Raw genomic sequence first — 15553 nt, forward strand, 5'->3', positions numbered from 1 at the left:
CCTACAGTGGTTCAGGCTAGAAGGTGGGGGAGGGGCGCACTAGAGCAGCCCTCCCTTTCCTTGCAGAGTGCTGAGCTGAGGGGGGGCGTGGCCAGGCCCCAGCAGGACACTTTGATTAGGGGCATCTGCCTGCACCATCCCAGGCTTATCCCCACTGGCTGCTCAAGGGGTGGGAATGTTGCCAGACCCCAGGCCCCTGCTAGCACTCTGAGGCAAGGGTGGGTGTGCAGTGCATGCGTCTGCTGATGATAAGGAGCTTTTCAATCTCCCTCCTTGCTTATTTATACTGTCTGCATCAAACTGACAGGCAAGCAAGCCAGCAGGGAGCTGCTAAGAGTGTTTATCACCCCATCAGAAAAACAATAGCCCCTCTCCATTAGTTCAAACTCTTCTTAAACAGCTGACTGTTGATTAGCTCCAAAAGCTCTAAGCAGTCACTTTTCTGTCTGCCTGTCCCAGTGAAATTGGAGACACACACACATAGACACCTCCTGGCATTAGCTAGCATACCACATGCCTAGGGTCTGTGGGGCTGGGGTCCATACTATGAGAGATGGGAGGATTCCTGCTTGTGCAGCGAGCAGTGAGTGGGGTGGGCAGGGGAGGGCAGGGAGAAGCCTGGCAGACCCTGCTGTACCTGCAGTCTCTGGTGGAGCTCCAGCCAGAGGGCAGAGGGGAGGGTGCAGCCCTGCTGTGGAGCAGAGAGCCCTGCCCAGCCCAGAGAGCATGCCGGGATGCTGGGGGTGTCTTGTTTATCTTAAACCAGCAAGGGGTCTGGGACAGACATTGCATAAACCAGTTTGACCCAAACCAGTTAAGTCTGATACTACATTCAGCCAGGTTTATTTCAAACCAGTTTCAGCCATTTTCAAATGGTTTCAGGTTTAAACCAGTTTCTAATCACGTAAACCAGTTTATGTATAATGTCTGTCCCTAGCCTGTGTGCTCGCTCTACTATACAGTAGTGGTGGCTACTGCACATTTAGTTAGTACCTTGTATTAGAGGTACTCAACTTAAATCGCAGTAACAATAGCATTTAATGCATATGTAGATGCACCCAGGGTATTGAAGAACATTCCTGAGTATAGTATTTTTCTCACCACAGCTAATTGTTCAGGGAAATGCTCCTGCATACATATACTGCCACAAAGATTACTGCAAGCAGTAGTCCCGTTCAAATGAACTTTTAGCCATGTGCTCAGTGGTATGGACAGGATCAAGCACATATTAAAGGAGCAAGAAGTTCTTACGCTAGGATTGAGTCAGTGTCTGACAGTTCTGATCTGCATACAAAATTGTGTAGTTTTGATCTACATACAAAAGGGGGAGTTGGAGTATAGTACACAGAGAGGGGGCTGGCAGTGCAGATCCAACCCAGAGCTTAATCTGAACACCCACAATGTTTAGAGGCACTTTTATATAAAATTTAGGGGAAGATTCTCTCAAATTTATGTCCAATGTCAGTAAGCGTGAAAAGAAAATATATGGATGAATATTCTATTAACTCAAAACCTTTTATATCATATAAGATCATATAAGATAAATAGTTGCTTTTTACTAAGGAAAGCAAAATTACTAAAGATTATAGGGCAGTTGTTGAAGTATTATCATGCTAATACAATACCACAGTTCCCAAATTAAAAATACATAGCTTACATCCTGTTTTTTAGCTTATTTCCACTGCTTTTCACTTCGTAAAGTGATCCATTAAAATACAAATTAAGTTTCAAAGTATGACATCAACAAATTTTAGAAAAGGCAGAATGTGCAGAACGGGTCAGATAATACATCCCGAAGTAGCAGACATGGGACTTCTGCTAGAATGTATTTAGGAATCTGTTTTTGGAGAACTGTCCCTTGGAAACTAGCACATTCCTAAGCAGTTGCTTCTTTCAGTTTTCAAAGAGATATATATTCAAACTATGAATTATATAACTTACCTCTGACAATCCAGGTGCATCCCTAAATGCATGGGAGAGAATTAATCCTTTTCTGCATTTAGTTGTAGTGTTCTTATTGTGCACTCTTTCTATTTCTGCTATGATTCTATAACTTAAAGCACCCTGTTAATGTCATGATGGCATGCTCTTGGCATCAGAAGGCTGCTGCAGATAGAGTAGGAAAGTGCCTTAGTAGTTATATAGCATGCTGTATTTATCTCTGACCTTCTTTTTAACCCCTCTGTTCTCATTTCCCTTTTTCTTTCTGTTTCAATTATTTTGAGCAGCCTCAAGAAAAAATTACCAATCCACCAAAATGAGTAAGTCCCCCGTGAAGTCATGAAATGCTTGCTTTTAAACAATGTCATTTCATGCTTCTTCATCTTAAACTCTGACCATTTTCTCCATTGGGGAAAATGTCAAGTTTAGGTGTCAATACCACTCATTACTAATTAGCCATTGGTATCTGAAAAAGAAATAATTATTAATATATTCTGACTCAGTGTACAGCGATTGCTTTCAGAAAGTACCAGAATCATTATCATTTCCAGTTCTAAGGCATTTGTTCATGAACTGCTTGTATGTTTGTCTGTTTAAGTATACTGTTTGAGGGACGGGGGGAGTTCCTGGTGCCATTACTATTCAATTTGTTGACACACTGATATTTATCAACAGACTGGTACACCAAGATGGGAGTCTGCCTGACATAACCATGATGAGTTTAACTGCTGGTAATGAAAAGGAAGAGGATAAAAATCTGGAAGAGCATGGAGACAAGAGCACAGAAGAGAGCAGTGAGGAGGGAAGGGAAGGTGAAGTTGAAAAGGAAAAAGACAAAGAGAAAGAGGAAAATGAAGAAGATGATGATTCAGAAGCAGAAGAAACTACAGGTAGACTATGAAGACAGTTAATTTTATGAGCTTTTCCAACTGTATATCAACTTTATTGATAAGCCTGACTTGCTTTAAGTTATGTGTTTCCCTTTTAATTTTAACTAGACTCTTTGCCAAAATATCTGAGTTGAGCAGATGGCTACTTGTTAATTATTCAACAGGCTGCAATCACTTAAAGTAAGAGCAGCTACTCTTACCTACCTCCTATGCTTACAAAATGAAAAAACCTACTGGTGGAGAATCCTTTAAGTAGCCAAGGAAGGTTGAATGGGCAAGTCCCTACAAATTATGGGAAAGACAGCTTTGAGTGAATTCTCTAAGCAATAACACTTTCAGTTATTTTTTTCTTTTGTCTTGTATGCTTTTAAGATAATTCATTTCCAAATGTCCCCACTTCATTATTCATGAGCATCATGAGTGTCAAATTTTGCCATTTTAAATGAGGAACATGTCACTGATTGTAGCTGACCATACAAAGGCCTAAGGGTAATGAAGGCTAAGGATGATGTTCATATTCCTAGGCTAAAACATAAATAATTTCTGTAATTCAGTTAGTAACATGAACCCTGTGTGACTTAGATTAGCAGGAGGAAGAGCAGGTCAAGAACAGGAAACTGGAGAGAGTGTTTAGAACCAAGGGAAATCAAACCATCTGGAAACTGCCTTATGATTATGTTGGCAACTCTCAGTATTTTATGTAGAAATGTTGGATTGAAATGCAGACATTTAATGTATTGTGCTCAAAGAAATATGGCGCTTTAACTTCCCTACCCTGAACTCATGCAGTCTCAAGAGAGCTGAAAACACTCATGCCTTCCTAGCTGGGAATTGCCCATCCTAGAGGAGTCTACAGCAAGAACAGAGCTGGTGTATTTAGCTCATGTATTGCTTCTGCACTGAGGGGTATGACTAGAATATGCTGTACTTTGGTTACCTCAGCTGATGGAAGATCTCTTGGGACCACTGGCAGCTGTTATAAGTTAACCTACACTGAGGCAGAGTTGAATTGAGAATCAGGGAGCTCCAGCTGACCCTCTATAAAGTCCTTCTCTCTGGGCTGCACTAAGTGAATTTTGGCATTAGCCCAAAGTCTGCCTCTGAGCAGAATCTCTGTGTTCAAAATATATACCAAATGGTGCGCCTTTATACCAAAAAGCTAAAACACTTTTAAGAACTGAAGAGGTTGGAATTGCTAATATTGCTGTAGCATGCTAATGCATGTATTCCTAATATGATTACAATAATGCAGTGTTGAATCCATTCTTTCCACATGTAACCTCTTGTACAGTATATTGTGCTTGGTATACCAGACAGAGCTTGTGAAAATAATATACACACTCTCTCTTATTCCTCTGCCACCTGTTTATCTTCAGTGTTATTAAAAATCATATTGAATTATATTAACTGAAAAATAAAATGTGGAACTTTAATTAAAGACTTTCCTTCCTAATATACACATATACATACAAATACATGCATAGTTAAAAAACGACACTATTCTATAATTGCTTAACATTGCTATGTTGAAATTTTTGTTTTGTTCTTTTCTTTTTCATTGGTGTTTCCTAAGAATTTTTTGAGAAAGAAAAAGAGAAATTAATACCTATTATCTGGACCCCCATAAAAGCAAGATCTTACAAAAATATGCACTGATTTTTTTAAATGCAAGTTGAGTTCAGAGTGCTTAATTATGTAAGACCAACTGAGAAGACATTTTTAGTATGCAGAAGATCCTTTCACATCTACACTTTGCTTAGCTAATCTCCAATAGTCTTTCCCTCCTCCTCATAAATAGCACTGTAAAGCAAAAGCCAGTTAGTATAATTCCTGATTTTACAAACTAACCCCATCCTCATTAAAAAATTGGGCGATTGTGGCATTGATGCCTACACAGTCAGATGGATTGCAGATTGGCTGAAGGGTCACACTCAGAAGGTGGTGGTGGACGGGTCATATACGACCTGGGGAGAAGTGGGCAGCGGAGCCCCCCAGGGCTCAGTCCTTGGGCCCGCACGGTTCAATCTCTTTATCAGCGATTTGGACGACGGGGTGAAAATCAACCTGTTTAAATTTGCTCATGATATCAAAATTTGGGGTGAGGTGAGCACGCTAGCAGGGAGGGAAAGACTGCAGCAAGACTTGGATAGGTTACAGGGGTGGGCTAGCAAAAACAGGATGCGCTTCAATACTAACAAGTGCAGGGTGCTGCACTTGGGCAGTAGTAACCAGCAGCACACTTATAAGATGGGACACTCCCTTCTTGAGAGCACGGAGGCAGAAAGGGGTCTTGGAGTCATTATGGACTCCAAGATGAACTTGGGCCAACAATGCGAGGTCACGGTTGGCAGGGCTAACCGGACCTTGTCTTGCATCCACAGGTGCATCTCTAACAGGGACAAGGAGGTGATCCTCCCCCTCTATGCAACACTGGTCAGGCCACAGCTGGAGTACTGCATCCAGTTCTGTGCGCCCCACTTGAGGAGGGATGTGGACAACATTGAGAGGGTCCAGAGGAGGGCTGCCCACATGATCCAGGGACTACAGGGCAGACCCTACAATGAGAGACTGTGGGACCTGAACCTGTTCAGCCTTCACAAGAGAAGGCTGAGGGGGGACCTGGTGACAGTCTATAAACTCACTAGGGGGGACCAGAAGGGTCTGGGAGAGACCTTGTTTCCCCTAGCGCCCCCTGGCATAACAAGGAATAACGGCCACAAGTTGTTGGAGAGTAGGTTTAGATTAGACATCCGTAAGAACTACTTCACAGTTAGGGCGGCTAGGATCTGGAACCAACTTCCAAGGGAAGTGGTCCTGGCTCCTACCCTGGGGGTCTTTAAGAGGAGGCTTAATGCCTACCTAGCTGGGATCATTTGAGCCCAATTTTTTCTCCTGCCCTGGCAGGGGGTCAGACTTGAAGATCTACAAGGTCCCTTCTGACCCTACTTCTATGATTCTATGATTCTACTAATCTAGCTACACTCAAGGTAGAGTCCCTGAGTGACCTCCAGAAGAAACATATTTGTCAGTACTGATGGACCAACTGATCAGGTCACAGCCTTAGAATTCATTATTTTGGTTATAAACTAAGATAAAGTACAGGAGTTTTCAACCTTTTTTAATCAATGCACCACCCCCAAGCCAGAAACAGCAGGGTGGGGCATGCAGCTGAATGCAGGGGGGTGTGGGGTGTGGCTGAATGTGGGGTGAGGAGGGAATGACACATGGCTGAATGCAGGGGAGCGGGTGGCACACAGCCAAATGCAGGGTAGGGACAGCGAGGGACAGACAGCACATGAGCGGGCAGGGACAGAGTGCCACTGCCTCCCAGGACAGGGCAGGGAAGCTCACTGGGCTGGGGTGAGGGCAGTGGTGCCCCTTTGCGGGGCAAGGAAGCTCACCAGGCTAGTGGGTGGCAGCAGCAGCCACTGTGTGTGAGCTTCTCTGCCCTGCAGAGGGGTGCTGCTGCCTTCACCCCACCCTGACCCTGCTCCTGGGAGGCAGCAGTGCTCCGTCCCCCCCTTCCATGCACACCCCCTTGCACTATTCCAAGTACCCCCAGGGGTATGTGTACCCCCAGTTGACAACCCTTGATATAGTAGTTCATCTGTTGATTCCTTATGTTGCATTATTTTAATTATTTGAAACTAAATAATTAGTAGCATTACTATTATGGTGGAGCCAAAAATCCAACTGAGAACCTGGTTCCAAAGACTAAAAGAGCGCCTTTCACTCAAACAGCTTACAGTCTAAATCAGGGGTGGGCAAAGTATGGCCCACAGCCCAGATCCACCCTGTCAGGCAATTTCATTTGGCCCATGGATGGGTGCCTACCAATTCACTGTATCCGGCCTGGCCCCAGGCTGCCCCTTCTATGCTCACATAGGGCTGAGTCCTGCTCACTTCTATGGGGGCAGTGCATGCTGTGCTCTCACCCTCTCCAATGGGACATCCCTGACCCCAGCCCCACAGGTAGGTAAGCAGCAGCAGTTGTGGGGTGGAAGCGGTGTTGTCGTTCAGGCAGGTGGGAAGCAGCAGTGGATGGGGGAGGTGGCAGCAGTGCATGCGGTAGAAGCGGCAATGAGTAGGAGGCAGGCGGGAAGTGGTGGCATGTGGGGGCGAAGCAGCAGCAAAAGTAAGACTTCATTTTGAGCTATATGCAAACACACACGAATCAGGACAGAAATATTTTTTGAAATAAAATTAAAATATGTTATAGTAGAGGTTTGATTTTTAGTATATAATTCATTTTTTTTCTGTTCCAAGTTGGCCAACCCCCACTCTGAAAAAGAGTACTTCTGGGGCCAAGGGGAGGAACTTCAGTAGCAAAGGTCAGGGGTTAGGGGTGGGGTTTCCAGTCCCAAGATGGCAACTGGGGGTGGGGCACCTGTCAAGGGGTGGGGCTACCCCTGCAGCCATCGACAGCTCACCAAATACTCATTAAGTGGCCCTACAGCCAAAATAATTGCCCACCCCTGGTCTAAATAGACAAGACAAAAGAAGAGTAGGGGAAAGGGGATGGAAAGAGAACAGAGTTATGGTCAATATTTCAGTCTCTCTATAGGGAGAGATTCTGGATTCTGCAAAATACTTTACAAATATCTATTACAATAAAATGGCTCCTTCCAAAAGAATATGCGTATATCTGTGAGACAGGATGCTTTTTAAGCATCTCAACAATGGATTCTGTGTGTGGAATACAGGGTTCAGCCATACACTAGCATGGTGTTATTTTTTCTGTTGCTACATTCATCATCAAGAATCCCTTGCAGTCAAGAATGACTGTCTTCCATGATTGTTCTTTATCTATGGGTCTGAAGATGGCTGATGAGGCCAATCCAGGATCAACAGCCTGTATCAACTTCGGCACATGTTTCTGTGTGGGTTGGGTGACTCTTGTTTCAGTCTGTGGCATGCTGTTTCTGCCACTCCTGCTTTTCCATATCCTGTTGTCATCATAAGGTTTCAAATAAAATTTTAAATGCATTTCAAATGTATTTTTCCTGCAGCGGGTGAGCAGTTGTGCTTCTTGATGCCCTAAAAATAAACTGAGATTCCAGGAGGAGCTCTTTAGCAAGTGGAAGGAGATGGTTCAGGAGGTTCTCTCAATGATCACAGTAAAGTGATCCCTTGGTAATTTCCACAGTCAGACTTGTCTCCTTTCTTTAAGATTGCCAAAATCACGGTGTCCCTGGGATTCCCTCATCAGTCTGGATTCTTAAGATGAAGCTGTGATGTGAGCTCCTATCCCCCCTGCTTGAAAATTTCAGCAGGGCTTCCATCTGTTCCAGCTGCAGCTGCTGTGTCATTCTTCACCTGCTTGATGGCTTTCCTTACCTTGTCAAGATTTAGAAGGATTCTGAGATCTCTGACTTGGTGCTGCAGGATGGCATTCAGACCACATTTGTCAATAACAGAATCTTGCTTGAGAAGGTCTTCAAAATGCTCCTTCCAACGGGCATTAATGGCTCCCCTTTCCTTGATCAGGTCTCCTCTGTGTTTAGGTCTCAAAGAGGTTGGTTGGCATCTGAGCGCTCAACACATAGATGGCTTTGGTGGCACTGAAAAATAGTGCATATCGTGGATGTCAGCAAGATGTTGAATCTCCTTTTCCTTATGTTCCTACCATCCATTCTTCATATCACAGATCCTCCTTTGGACCTCTCCCTTGACTTGTTGGTGATTCAATTTCTTTTTCTTGGAGTTATGTCATTCTGCCAAGCACCAAAGGCCTTCATTTGTAGTCAGTCAACTCTTGGATCTCCAAGTCCTTATCATCAAACCAATCTTGATGTTTCTTTATACAGAATTCAGGTTCTCTTTACAGGCACTCATGACAGTGGACTTGAAGGCACTCTGGCATTCTCCCATTCTTGTTGTTTGGAATTTGCCAGTTTTTCACTGAGGCACTGGTGAAAAAAGTCTTACTTGATTGGGTCCTTGAGTCCTTCACCATTGGTCTTTCATCAGCATTACTCTTGCTGCAGCCATAGTTTGGGAGCCAGTTTGAGTGATATAACTGAGTGGATGAATTGGCGATCAGTCCAGCAATCATAGGCTCCTATCATAGCTCAATTGATGAGCACATCTTTGCAGTTCTGACACAAACAATGAAATAGTCAGTTAAGTGCCAATGGTTAGATTGCAGGTGTTCCCATGATGTCTTTTGCTGGTTTTTCTGGCAGAACAGGGTGTTGGTGATGATGAGTTAATATTCTGCACATTTGGCTGGGAGAAATGCTTTGTCCAAGCCCTAGTGACCTTCTGTAACTGCTGTCTTCATGCCAGTTCATGACTAAGAGCTTCCAGATGATCACAATCCTGCCTCTTTCATCACTAGCTGGTCCCCAAAGGGCTTGAAAAATGTGCTGGAAAAGCTGTTTCTCTTGGAAGACGCCTGTGCGTGGTTTCTTTTATCATGACGAAGCTGCTGCATTTCAGCTTCCACACACTTCTTGACAGAACAGGACCTTGATCCAATGGAAAAGAGGCTAAGACAATTGAACATCTTATCCTGTTGCAGCCTTCATCTCCTTTTGCACCCCTTGAGACTTTTCTTCCTCCTGCTCAACCTGTACTTGCTATATCACTGCGCTGTCAAAGAATCTATGTGGCTTTTTCAGGAGGGAAAATATTATTATCTGTTGCCCCCCACCACATCCTGGTGGTGTTGCCACTGCTTGGTCCATGACTGCTTATTCATCAGAGTTATGCCTACTTATTTTACAGCTAACCTTTCCTGAAAGTCATTCCACTATCTGCCACGTGTGGTTGTATTGGATAGCAGTTCATTACACTACAGTGTTGCTATATTACAGCTTTTTGAAATATCTTTTTAGGGGTGCCCCATATGGTAGAACATAACCTTGTGTATATAGAACCTTCAACTCAAGACTGGCTGAAATGTGTGATGAGAAAACATACCTATGCCTACCTGGCTAAAGGAGTAAACCCCAACTGGTGGCTATTCACTCCCCTGGAGCCCAGCTCACCAAGCTGGGATCAGCTCAGTCCCACCCTTTCCCCAGCCTCCACCTCTGAGGAGTGGGGGAGGAATGCACTGGCCCAGGCTGTCACTGACTCCCCACAACCTGGCATGGTGGGGGGCTTGGAAGCCCCACTGGGGACCTTTCACTTCCCTGCATCCTGGCTTTTCACTCCCCTGCATTCTGGCTCACTGGTCTGGGATCAGCTCAGCCTGTGAGAGGTGGAGGGTAGAGGGGTGAATATACCAGCCCAGCTGGGCACTGGCCCCCCAGCTGGGGTCTGCCCAGTGTAGGGATATGGGGGAAGCCCCCAATGGGGCCTTTTCACTCTCCTGCAACCCAGCTTGCCAGGCTGGCATTGGCTTATCCCTGCCTTCTCCCCACCTCTGAGAGGCAGGAGGGTGAGGAGGGGAATGCACCAGCCCGGCCTGGCACTGACCCCTGCCAGCCAGGATATGCCCGGCATGGGGCAGTGCAAGCCCCTACTGAAGGCCTTTCAGAACCCTGCAGCCTGATGAGCCAGGTGGAGATCAGCTCCTCCCCAGGGAGGGGGCAGGAATAAGCCAATCCCAGCCTGGCTCACTAGGCTGCAGGCTTATGAAAAGCCTTCAGTGGGGGCTTGCACTGCCCCATGCCTGGTAAACCCTGGCTGGTGGGGGGAGGGGAGGGAATTGGTGCTAGGCTGGGCCAATGTGTTCCCCCCTGCACCCCACCCCCCACCTCTCAAAGGCAGGCAGGGCTGGGGGGCAGAGCTGAGCCCATGCCAGCCTGGTGAACCAGGCTGGGAAGTAAAAAGACCTCAGTGGGGGTTCCCCCCCACACACCAGGAAGACCCCAGCGAGGGGGGCAGTGTCTGGCAGGGCCAGTTCATTTGCTCCCATCCACCCAATGCTTTTCACATGTGAGGGGTGGATCAGCTTAGCCCTCCTCCCAGCCCAGTGAGCCAGGATACAGGTGAGCAAAAAGCCCCCATTGGGGCTTTTCCCTTCTGTGCCAGGCAGACCCATGCTAGGGGGGCCAGTACCTGGCTGGCCCAGTGCGTTTGCCCCCCACCCCCTGCCTGTCACACTGAGAGAACATCTGTACTTAGCCAGTGGGTTAGATCTGAGCTTCATTCATCTTAATCTTTCATCAGAAGTCAAAGTTGATTTTATTCTTTTCAATACCTCCTATTTTGGGGCCACAAGGTAAAAATCCTGTCCTTTTATTATCTACTAAAGAGAAATGCAGTCTTTTTTACAAGGGCAAGGGTAGTTTTCAGTGATTCCATTTGGTTTGTCTTTTCAGATTTGAAAAACAAGTGGCATCTGGTGATTGACCGCCTCACAGTGCTCTTCTTGAAATTCCTGGAATATTTTCATAAGATGCAAGTTTTTGTATGGTGGCTTTTAGAACTTCACATTATCAAAATTGTTTCTTCTTACATCCTTTGGGTCACTGTGAAAGAGGCAAGTAAATGTGTTGTCAAAATCTCCTTCTTCTCTTGGGACCTGTTGGCTGTGAAATACCATATCCAAACTTTGGATCAGATCTTGTCCCAACCTTTCAATAAATGACAAACCTCACTTGGGTTGGGAACTCTGGCTGGACATTTTAGCTGCTGGTGCTTTGTTGGCAGTAAAAATCCTTGTTACCCAACAGTCCCCCAGAGCTCTCCCCCACAAATTAGGTATTAGTTTGTAGGGGTTTTTTGTTTAACTGTTGAGAACCACAGTCATAATCCCTCTGCTTTTCTCCCTTTAGTCAGCAGTACCTTTACAAGTGAGTTAGAGACCAGAGCATAATCTTCAGGGGACTGTGTGATATGGTGTGGACAGTAACATAATTAGTGTGAGCTCCCTACCCCACAGAACAGTCTCTTTGCTTTTCCTTCCAAGTGTGTTCCTTGTTACTTAAAAACAGCAGAGACAGGGGTTGTCCATTTGCATTTCAAACAGTATTTGGATTGAGTATATTATGTTTAGGTTAAGGGAAATAATAAAAGTTAGACTTGTTTCCAAGCTAATTGGCTATTTAGTTTCCCCTCAGTCATTAGCTGTTGTTATGTCTAAGTTGTATTGCATTTCCATCATTTCCCTCCAAGCTGATGCAAGTATTTATTTCTTTTCTTGGAACTTATTTGTGGACCTTTGTTTTGAAGGATTTTTTGAATTATGCCATCTATAAAGTGTTCTAGGTATTAGGTGGCAAAAAGTCTTCTGGTCTTCTGGCTGCTCTCAGTAACTTCTTTCTTCCATCTTTTTATTACCAGGTGTCTTTGTTTAACTTTGTGTTTGTGATTGCCTGGGCTCTTGCTTTGCCATATGCTCAGCTTCGCCCATTGGCCTCAAGTATCTGCACTGTTTGGACATGCGTGATTATTATCTGCAAAATGTTATACCAGCTCACATCTATTAATCCTGCCACCTTTTCCAGTAATTGCACAAGGGTGAGTAGTTGTGCTTACAAGAAAAGGTTTAATTGCTAAGGAAGCACTTCATAGGTTTCCTTTTTCTCTGTCCTTTCATTGCAGAGTGTTCAACTGACATGTTTCTGCTGAGCTGTTGTGGTTCCTGCCCTCAGTGGCCTTGGAGAAAACAGAACTAAAAAAATAAAATCTTTTTTTTTTCACTTTAGCCTTGGGAAAATGAAACTAATGCAAAAAAAGAAGAGTTAAAATCATCAGTCCTCTACAGTGGGCCTGTCGATCCAGCGGAATGGGTTGGATTAAGAAAGTCTGATTCCCTGCTTGTATACTTGAGGGTAACCACTCTGTGATTTATTGTCTCTTACTGTTGATTGAACTGTCAGAAAATGTCATTCCACTGACTGTAATCTGCAGGGTAGGGAGAAGGATGGTTGTGAACAGTAGGGGGCAAATGTGCTATCATGGAGAATCTTTGCAGAAATGTAGAAAATCACTTTCTTGCTCTGCTACAGATAAAATGCATGAAAAGGAATTTGATATACTAGATTTTTGAGAAGCAAAATATCCATATATTTAGCTATAGAAGGTTTATGATAAATGGCTCCAAATGGTAGTACATTTCACAGGCAGGGTTTTTGTTGTTGTTATTTTCTTTTTTAAAAAGAACATTTGAGCCTTTAGCAAAAGTTTGAAAATGGTAATTACATTAGAAAATAATCCTTTCTTTTGATATCAATAATCCAGTGCTGGCATTTTAGCTTTTGCTTGATGCAGGTAATGTGTATTTTATTACTCCTATGGGGATTAAACATTTCTTTAATATATGATTCCCATCAGATTAAAGAATCTCTTAAATCCTTCACTTATGACTTAAAGTAGTTCGCTTTTTTTAGGGAATGGGTGACAAAAGAATAACTGATTTAGAGCAAGCAGATTATGACCAAAGTGTAGGTTTAAACATCACATTCTCCACAAGAGATTGTTTATATGGGTTCCATTTCTGGTGCAAGTGCTCTCTGCATGGACAGATGAGAATAGAGATCAAAATGCATCCAACAGTGGCTGTTGGTTGTTTTTTTTATCCCTTATGCTATCAAGACATGCAAATGCAAAACATAACACAAGCAAAGCAACCAACTGCCATTAATTTTTTCTCGCTACCCTGCCTGAGAAAGGTAGCATGCTAACAGGGCTGGTTAGGGGTTTTCAGTTCTAGTAGGTTTACCTTTGTAAAAAGTTAATAGTTTAGAAGTAGCCTTCTATTATCATAGAAAGGATTTTGACAGATTTAGTCATAGTTTGGAGATTCATTTGGGGGTTTTTTCCTCTAACATAAGATGATTTAGTCCTATGCTAATCCAAAAAGCTTTTTCAGGAAATAGGTCTGTCATGTCCCTGGACAACAGTATCTTTTTTTCCTTTGGCTGAGTAACACCTTAAAGAGCAAGTGTTCCTCACAAGAAAGGTTGAGAGAAGTCTAAATAGAAGTTTTAAAATTATTCCTCTTTAACAAATCAGTGAGAATCTTTGAGGAAAGTTGAGAGTGTCAAAATCTTTGGGCATTTACAGACATGCTCTGGGAATTGGGGGGCAGCGCTTTAATTAGAGCAGCTTCAGGAGCCACTCCAATTAGAGTGCCTGGAGCATCATGTATATCAGAGTCCCTGCACTGAAAATTGGTGGCAGGGGTGCTTTACTTATAGCTCACTGAACCAGCTTTAGTTAAAGTGCCCTCACTGCCATTTTTCAGTGCAGGGACGCTGATACACGTGACATGAGTCTGCTGGAGTACAGTAATTACCACGCTCTAGGAGACTCAATTAATCAAGTTTGCTCTGACACATTGTAATTAGAGTGCATCAAAGCAGACTCTTTGCACATTTATGGGTGCCCTTTGGTGCCTGAGTTTTTAATGCTGGTATCACCAACATCCCCTGTATTTATCCCTCATACTTTTAAATCACTGCAAATTACTTTGATGCTTAAGACAACAGTTACTAGCTCATGGTCAATAGGTGCCTATATGGCATCAAGAATTTGACCATTCCACTCCTAGCTGAGTCTCCTTTTTAGGCTTTTTTAGAGCTACTAGTGGGATACCAAAGACTGCCTCAGCAAAGTTAGGCAGCGTTCTCTGATAAAGGAGTCTTTCAGTCTAAGAAGAAATTTCACTCTCCTGGTATGTACCTCCATGGTGTCATTCCACATACCATTATTTATCTATTTATTCATTAGATTTGCATCCGCACTTCCCAACAAAGGCTCTGAGTTGCTTATAGTAAGAGGGGGGAAAAAAACTTATAAATCAAGAGAATGTAAAAGAAAGCAAAACAAGAGAATAAAATTATATATAAAAGCAAGCAGGAAATTAAAATTAAATATTTCCTACCATCACCCATCTTTTCCCCAGCTTCCCCTCATCACCACCAGTATCGCATCTTAGACTTGCTTTCTAAACACGTGCCCAGACAGAAAAGTCTTATAGTGCATCTGGGAGATGTCCAGGCTTGGACCCTGGCAGGCCTTAAGGTGGGGAGGGAGCCCTAGAACTGAAGGGCAACTGCTAAGAACAACCTAACAATGCATTTTCACCAAGCAGATTTGATGCATTGAAGGTACTTGAAGGAGGTTGGCCAAAGTTTCCAGCCCTACTGGCTCCTTTGGTCTCTTCAGCACTCTAAACATTTTCCCCCCCCCTTCTTTAAAGGCTAGATGGTTTTCTCTGCTGCTCCAGCGCAACAATAACTTAAGCACATTATGCAGCCTTTTGATAGAGACTTTTTTACCTCAGTGAATTCAACAGTTTATATTTCAACATAAGTATATACTAGCTCATATATCATTTTCATCATTGAATAAAGCTATGACACCATTTTTTTCTCCAACAGAAGAATTTAGTCATTCCATGAATTCCAGACCCACCATCTTATACAGAGAGGTGATTTGTCTATAGTACTGTTATATTCTGCATAACCTAACAATATCTGCAGTTCATCTTCCAGATCTTCAGAATACACTGCCAATATATATCACAAAACCCTGAATAGAGTGTTAGCAAGTTTAAAGTCCACTTATGGTGTTTCCACAAAGGCCTGTTTGGAATGAAGCACAAAAAGAAAACAAGACGTTCTGCTTGAGAACTTGGACTTTCTCCCTTTCTAAGGGAAATAACTTCCTAATTCCACAGATTTATGGCCTATTTTATGTACATTGGAAAATATACATAAAATGAGCCATAAGTGCCTTTGGTTCCCTGGGCATTAAAGAAACCCTCATCATTCTGAGACTCCAACATAGCTAAAACAATACCAGGGAACGAAATGGAAGAG

The 15553-nt window shown here is 43.6% G+C and overlaps 1 protein-coding gene across 3 annotated transcripts in view; it reads left to right on the plus strand.

The window, feature by feature from the left end:
• Positions 1-15553, plus strand: part of PIEZO2 (piezo type mechanosensitive ion channel component 2) — a 503985-nt gene that overhangs the window by 366513 nt on the left and 121919 nt on the right. For all 3 annotated transcript variants that reach the window (XM_090039669.1, XM_090039670.1, XM_090039671.1), the window contains exons 18-21: positions 2617-2831; positions 11105-11265; positions 12069-12245; positions 12434-12559. In XM_090039669.1, coding sequence (XP_089895795.1) covers positions 2617-2831; positions 11105-11265; positions 12069-12245; positions 12434-12559 — 679 coding nt within the window. The remainder of the gene's footprint in view (positions 1-2616; positions 2832-11104; positions 11266-12068; positions 12246-12433; positions 12560-15553) is intronic.

This window comes from Crocodylus siamensis, chromosome 3, assembly GCF_052110815.1.
Source record: "Crocodylus siamensis isolate JL-2025a chromosome 3, ASM5211081v1, whole genome shotgun sequence".
Lineage (NCBI taxonomy): Eukaryota > Metazoa > Chordata > Crocodylia > Crocodylidae > Crocodylus > Crocodylus siamensis.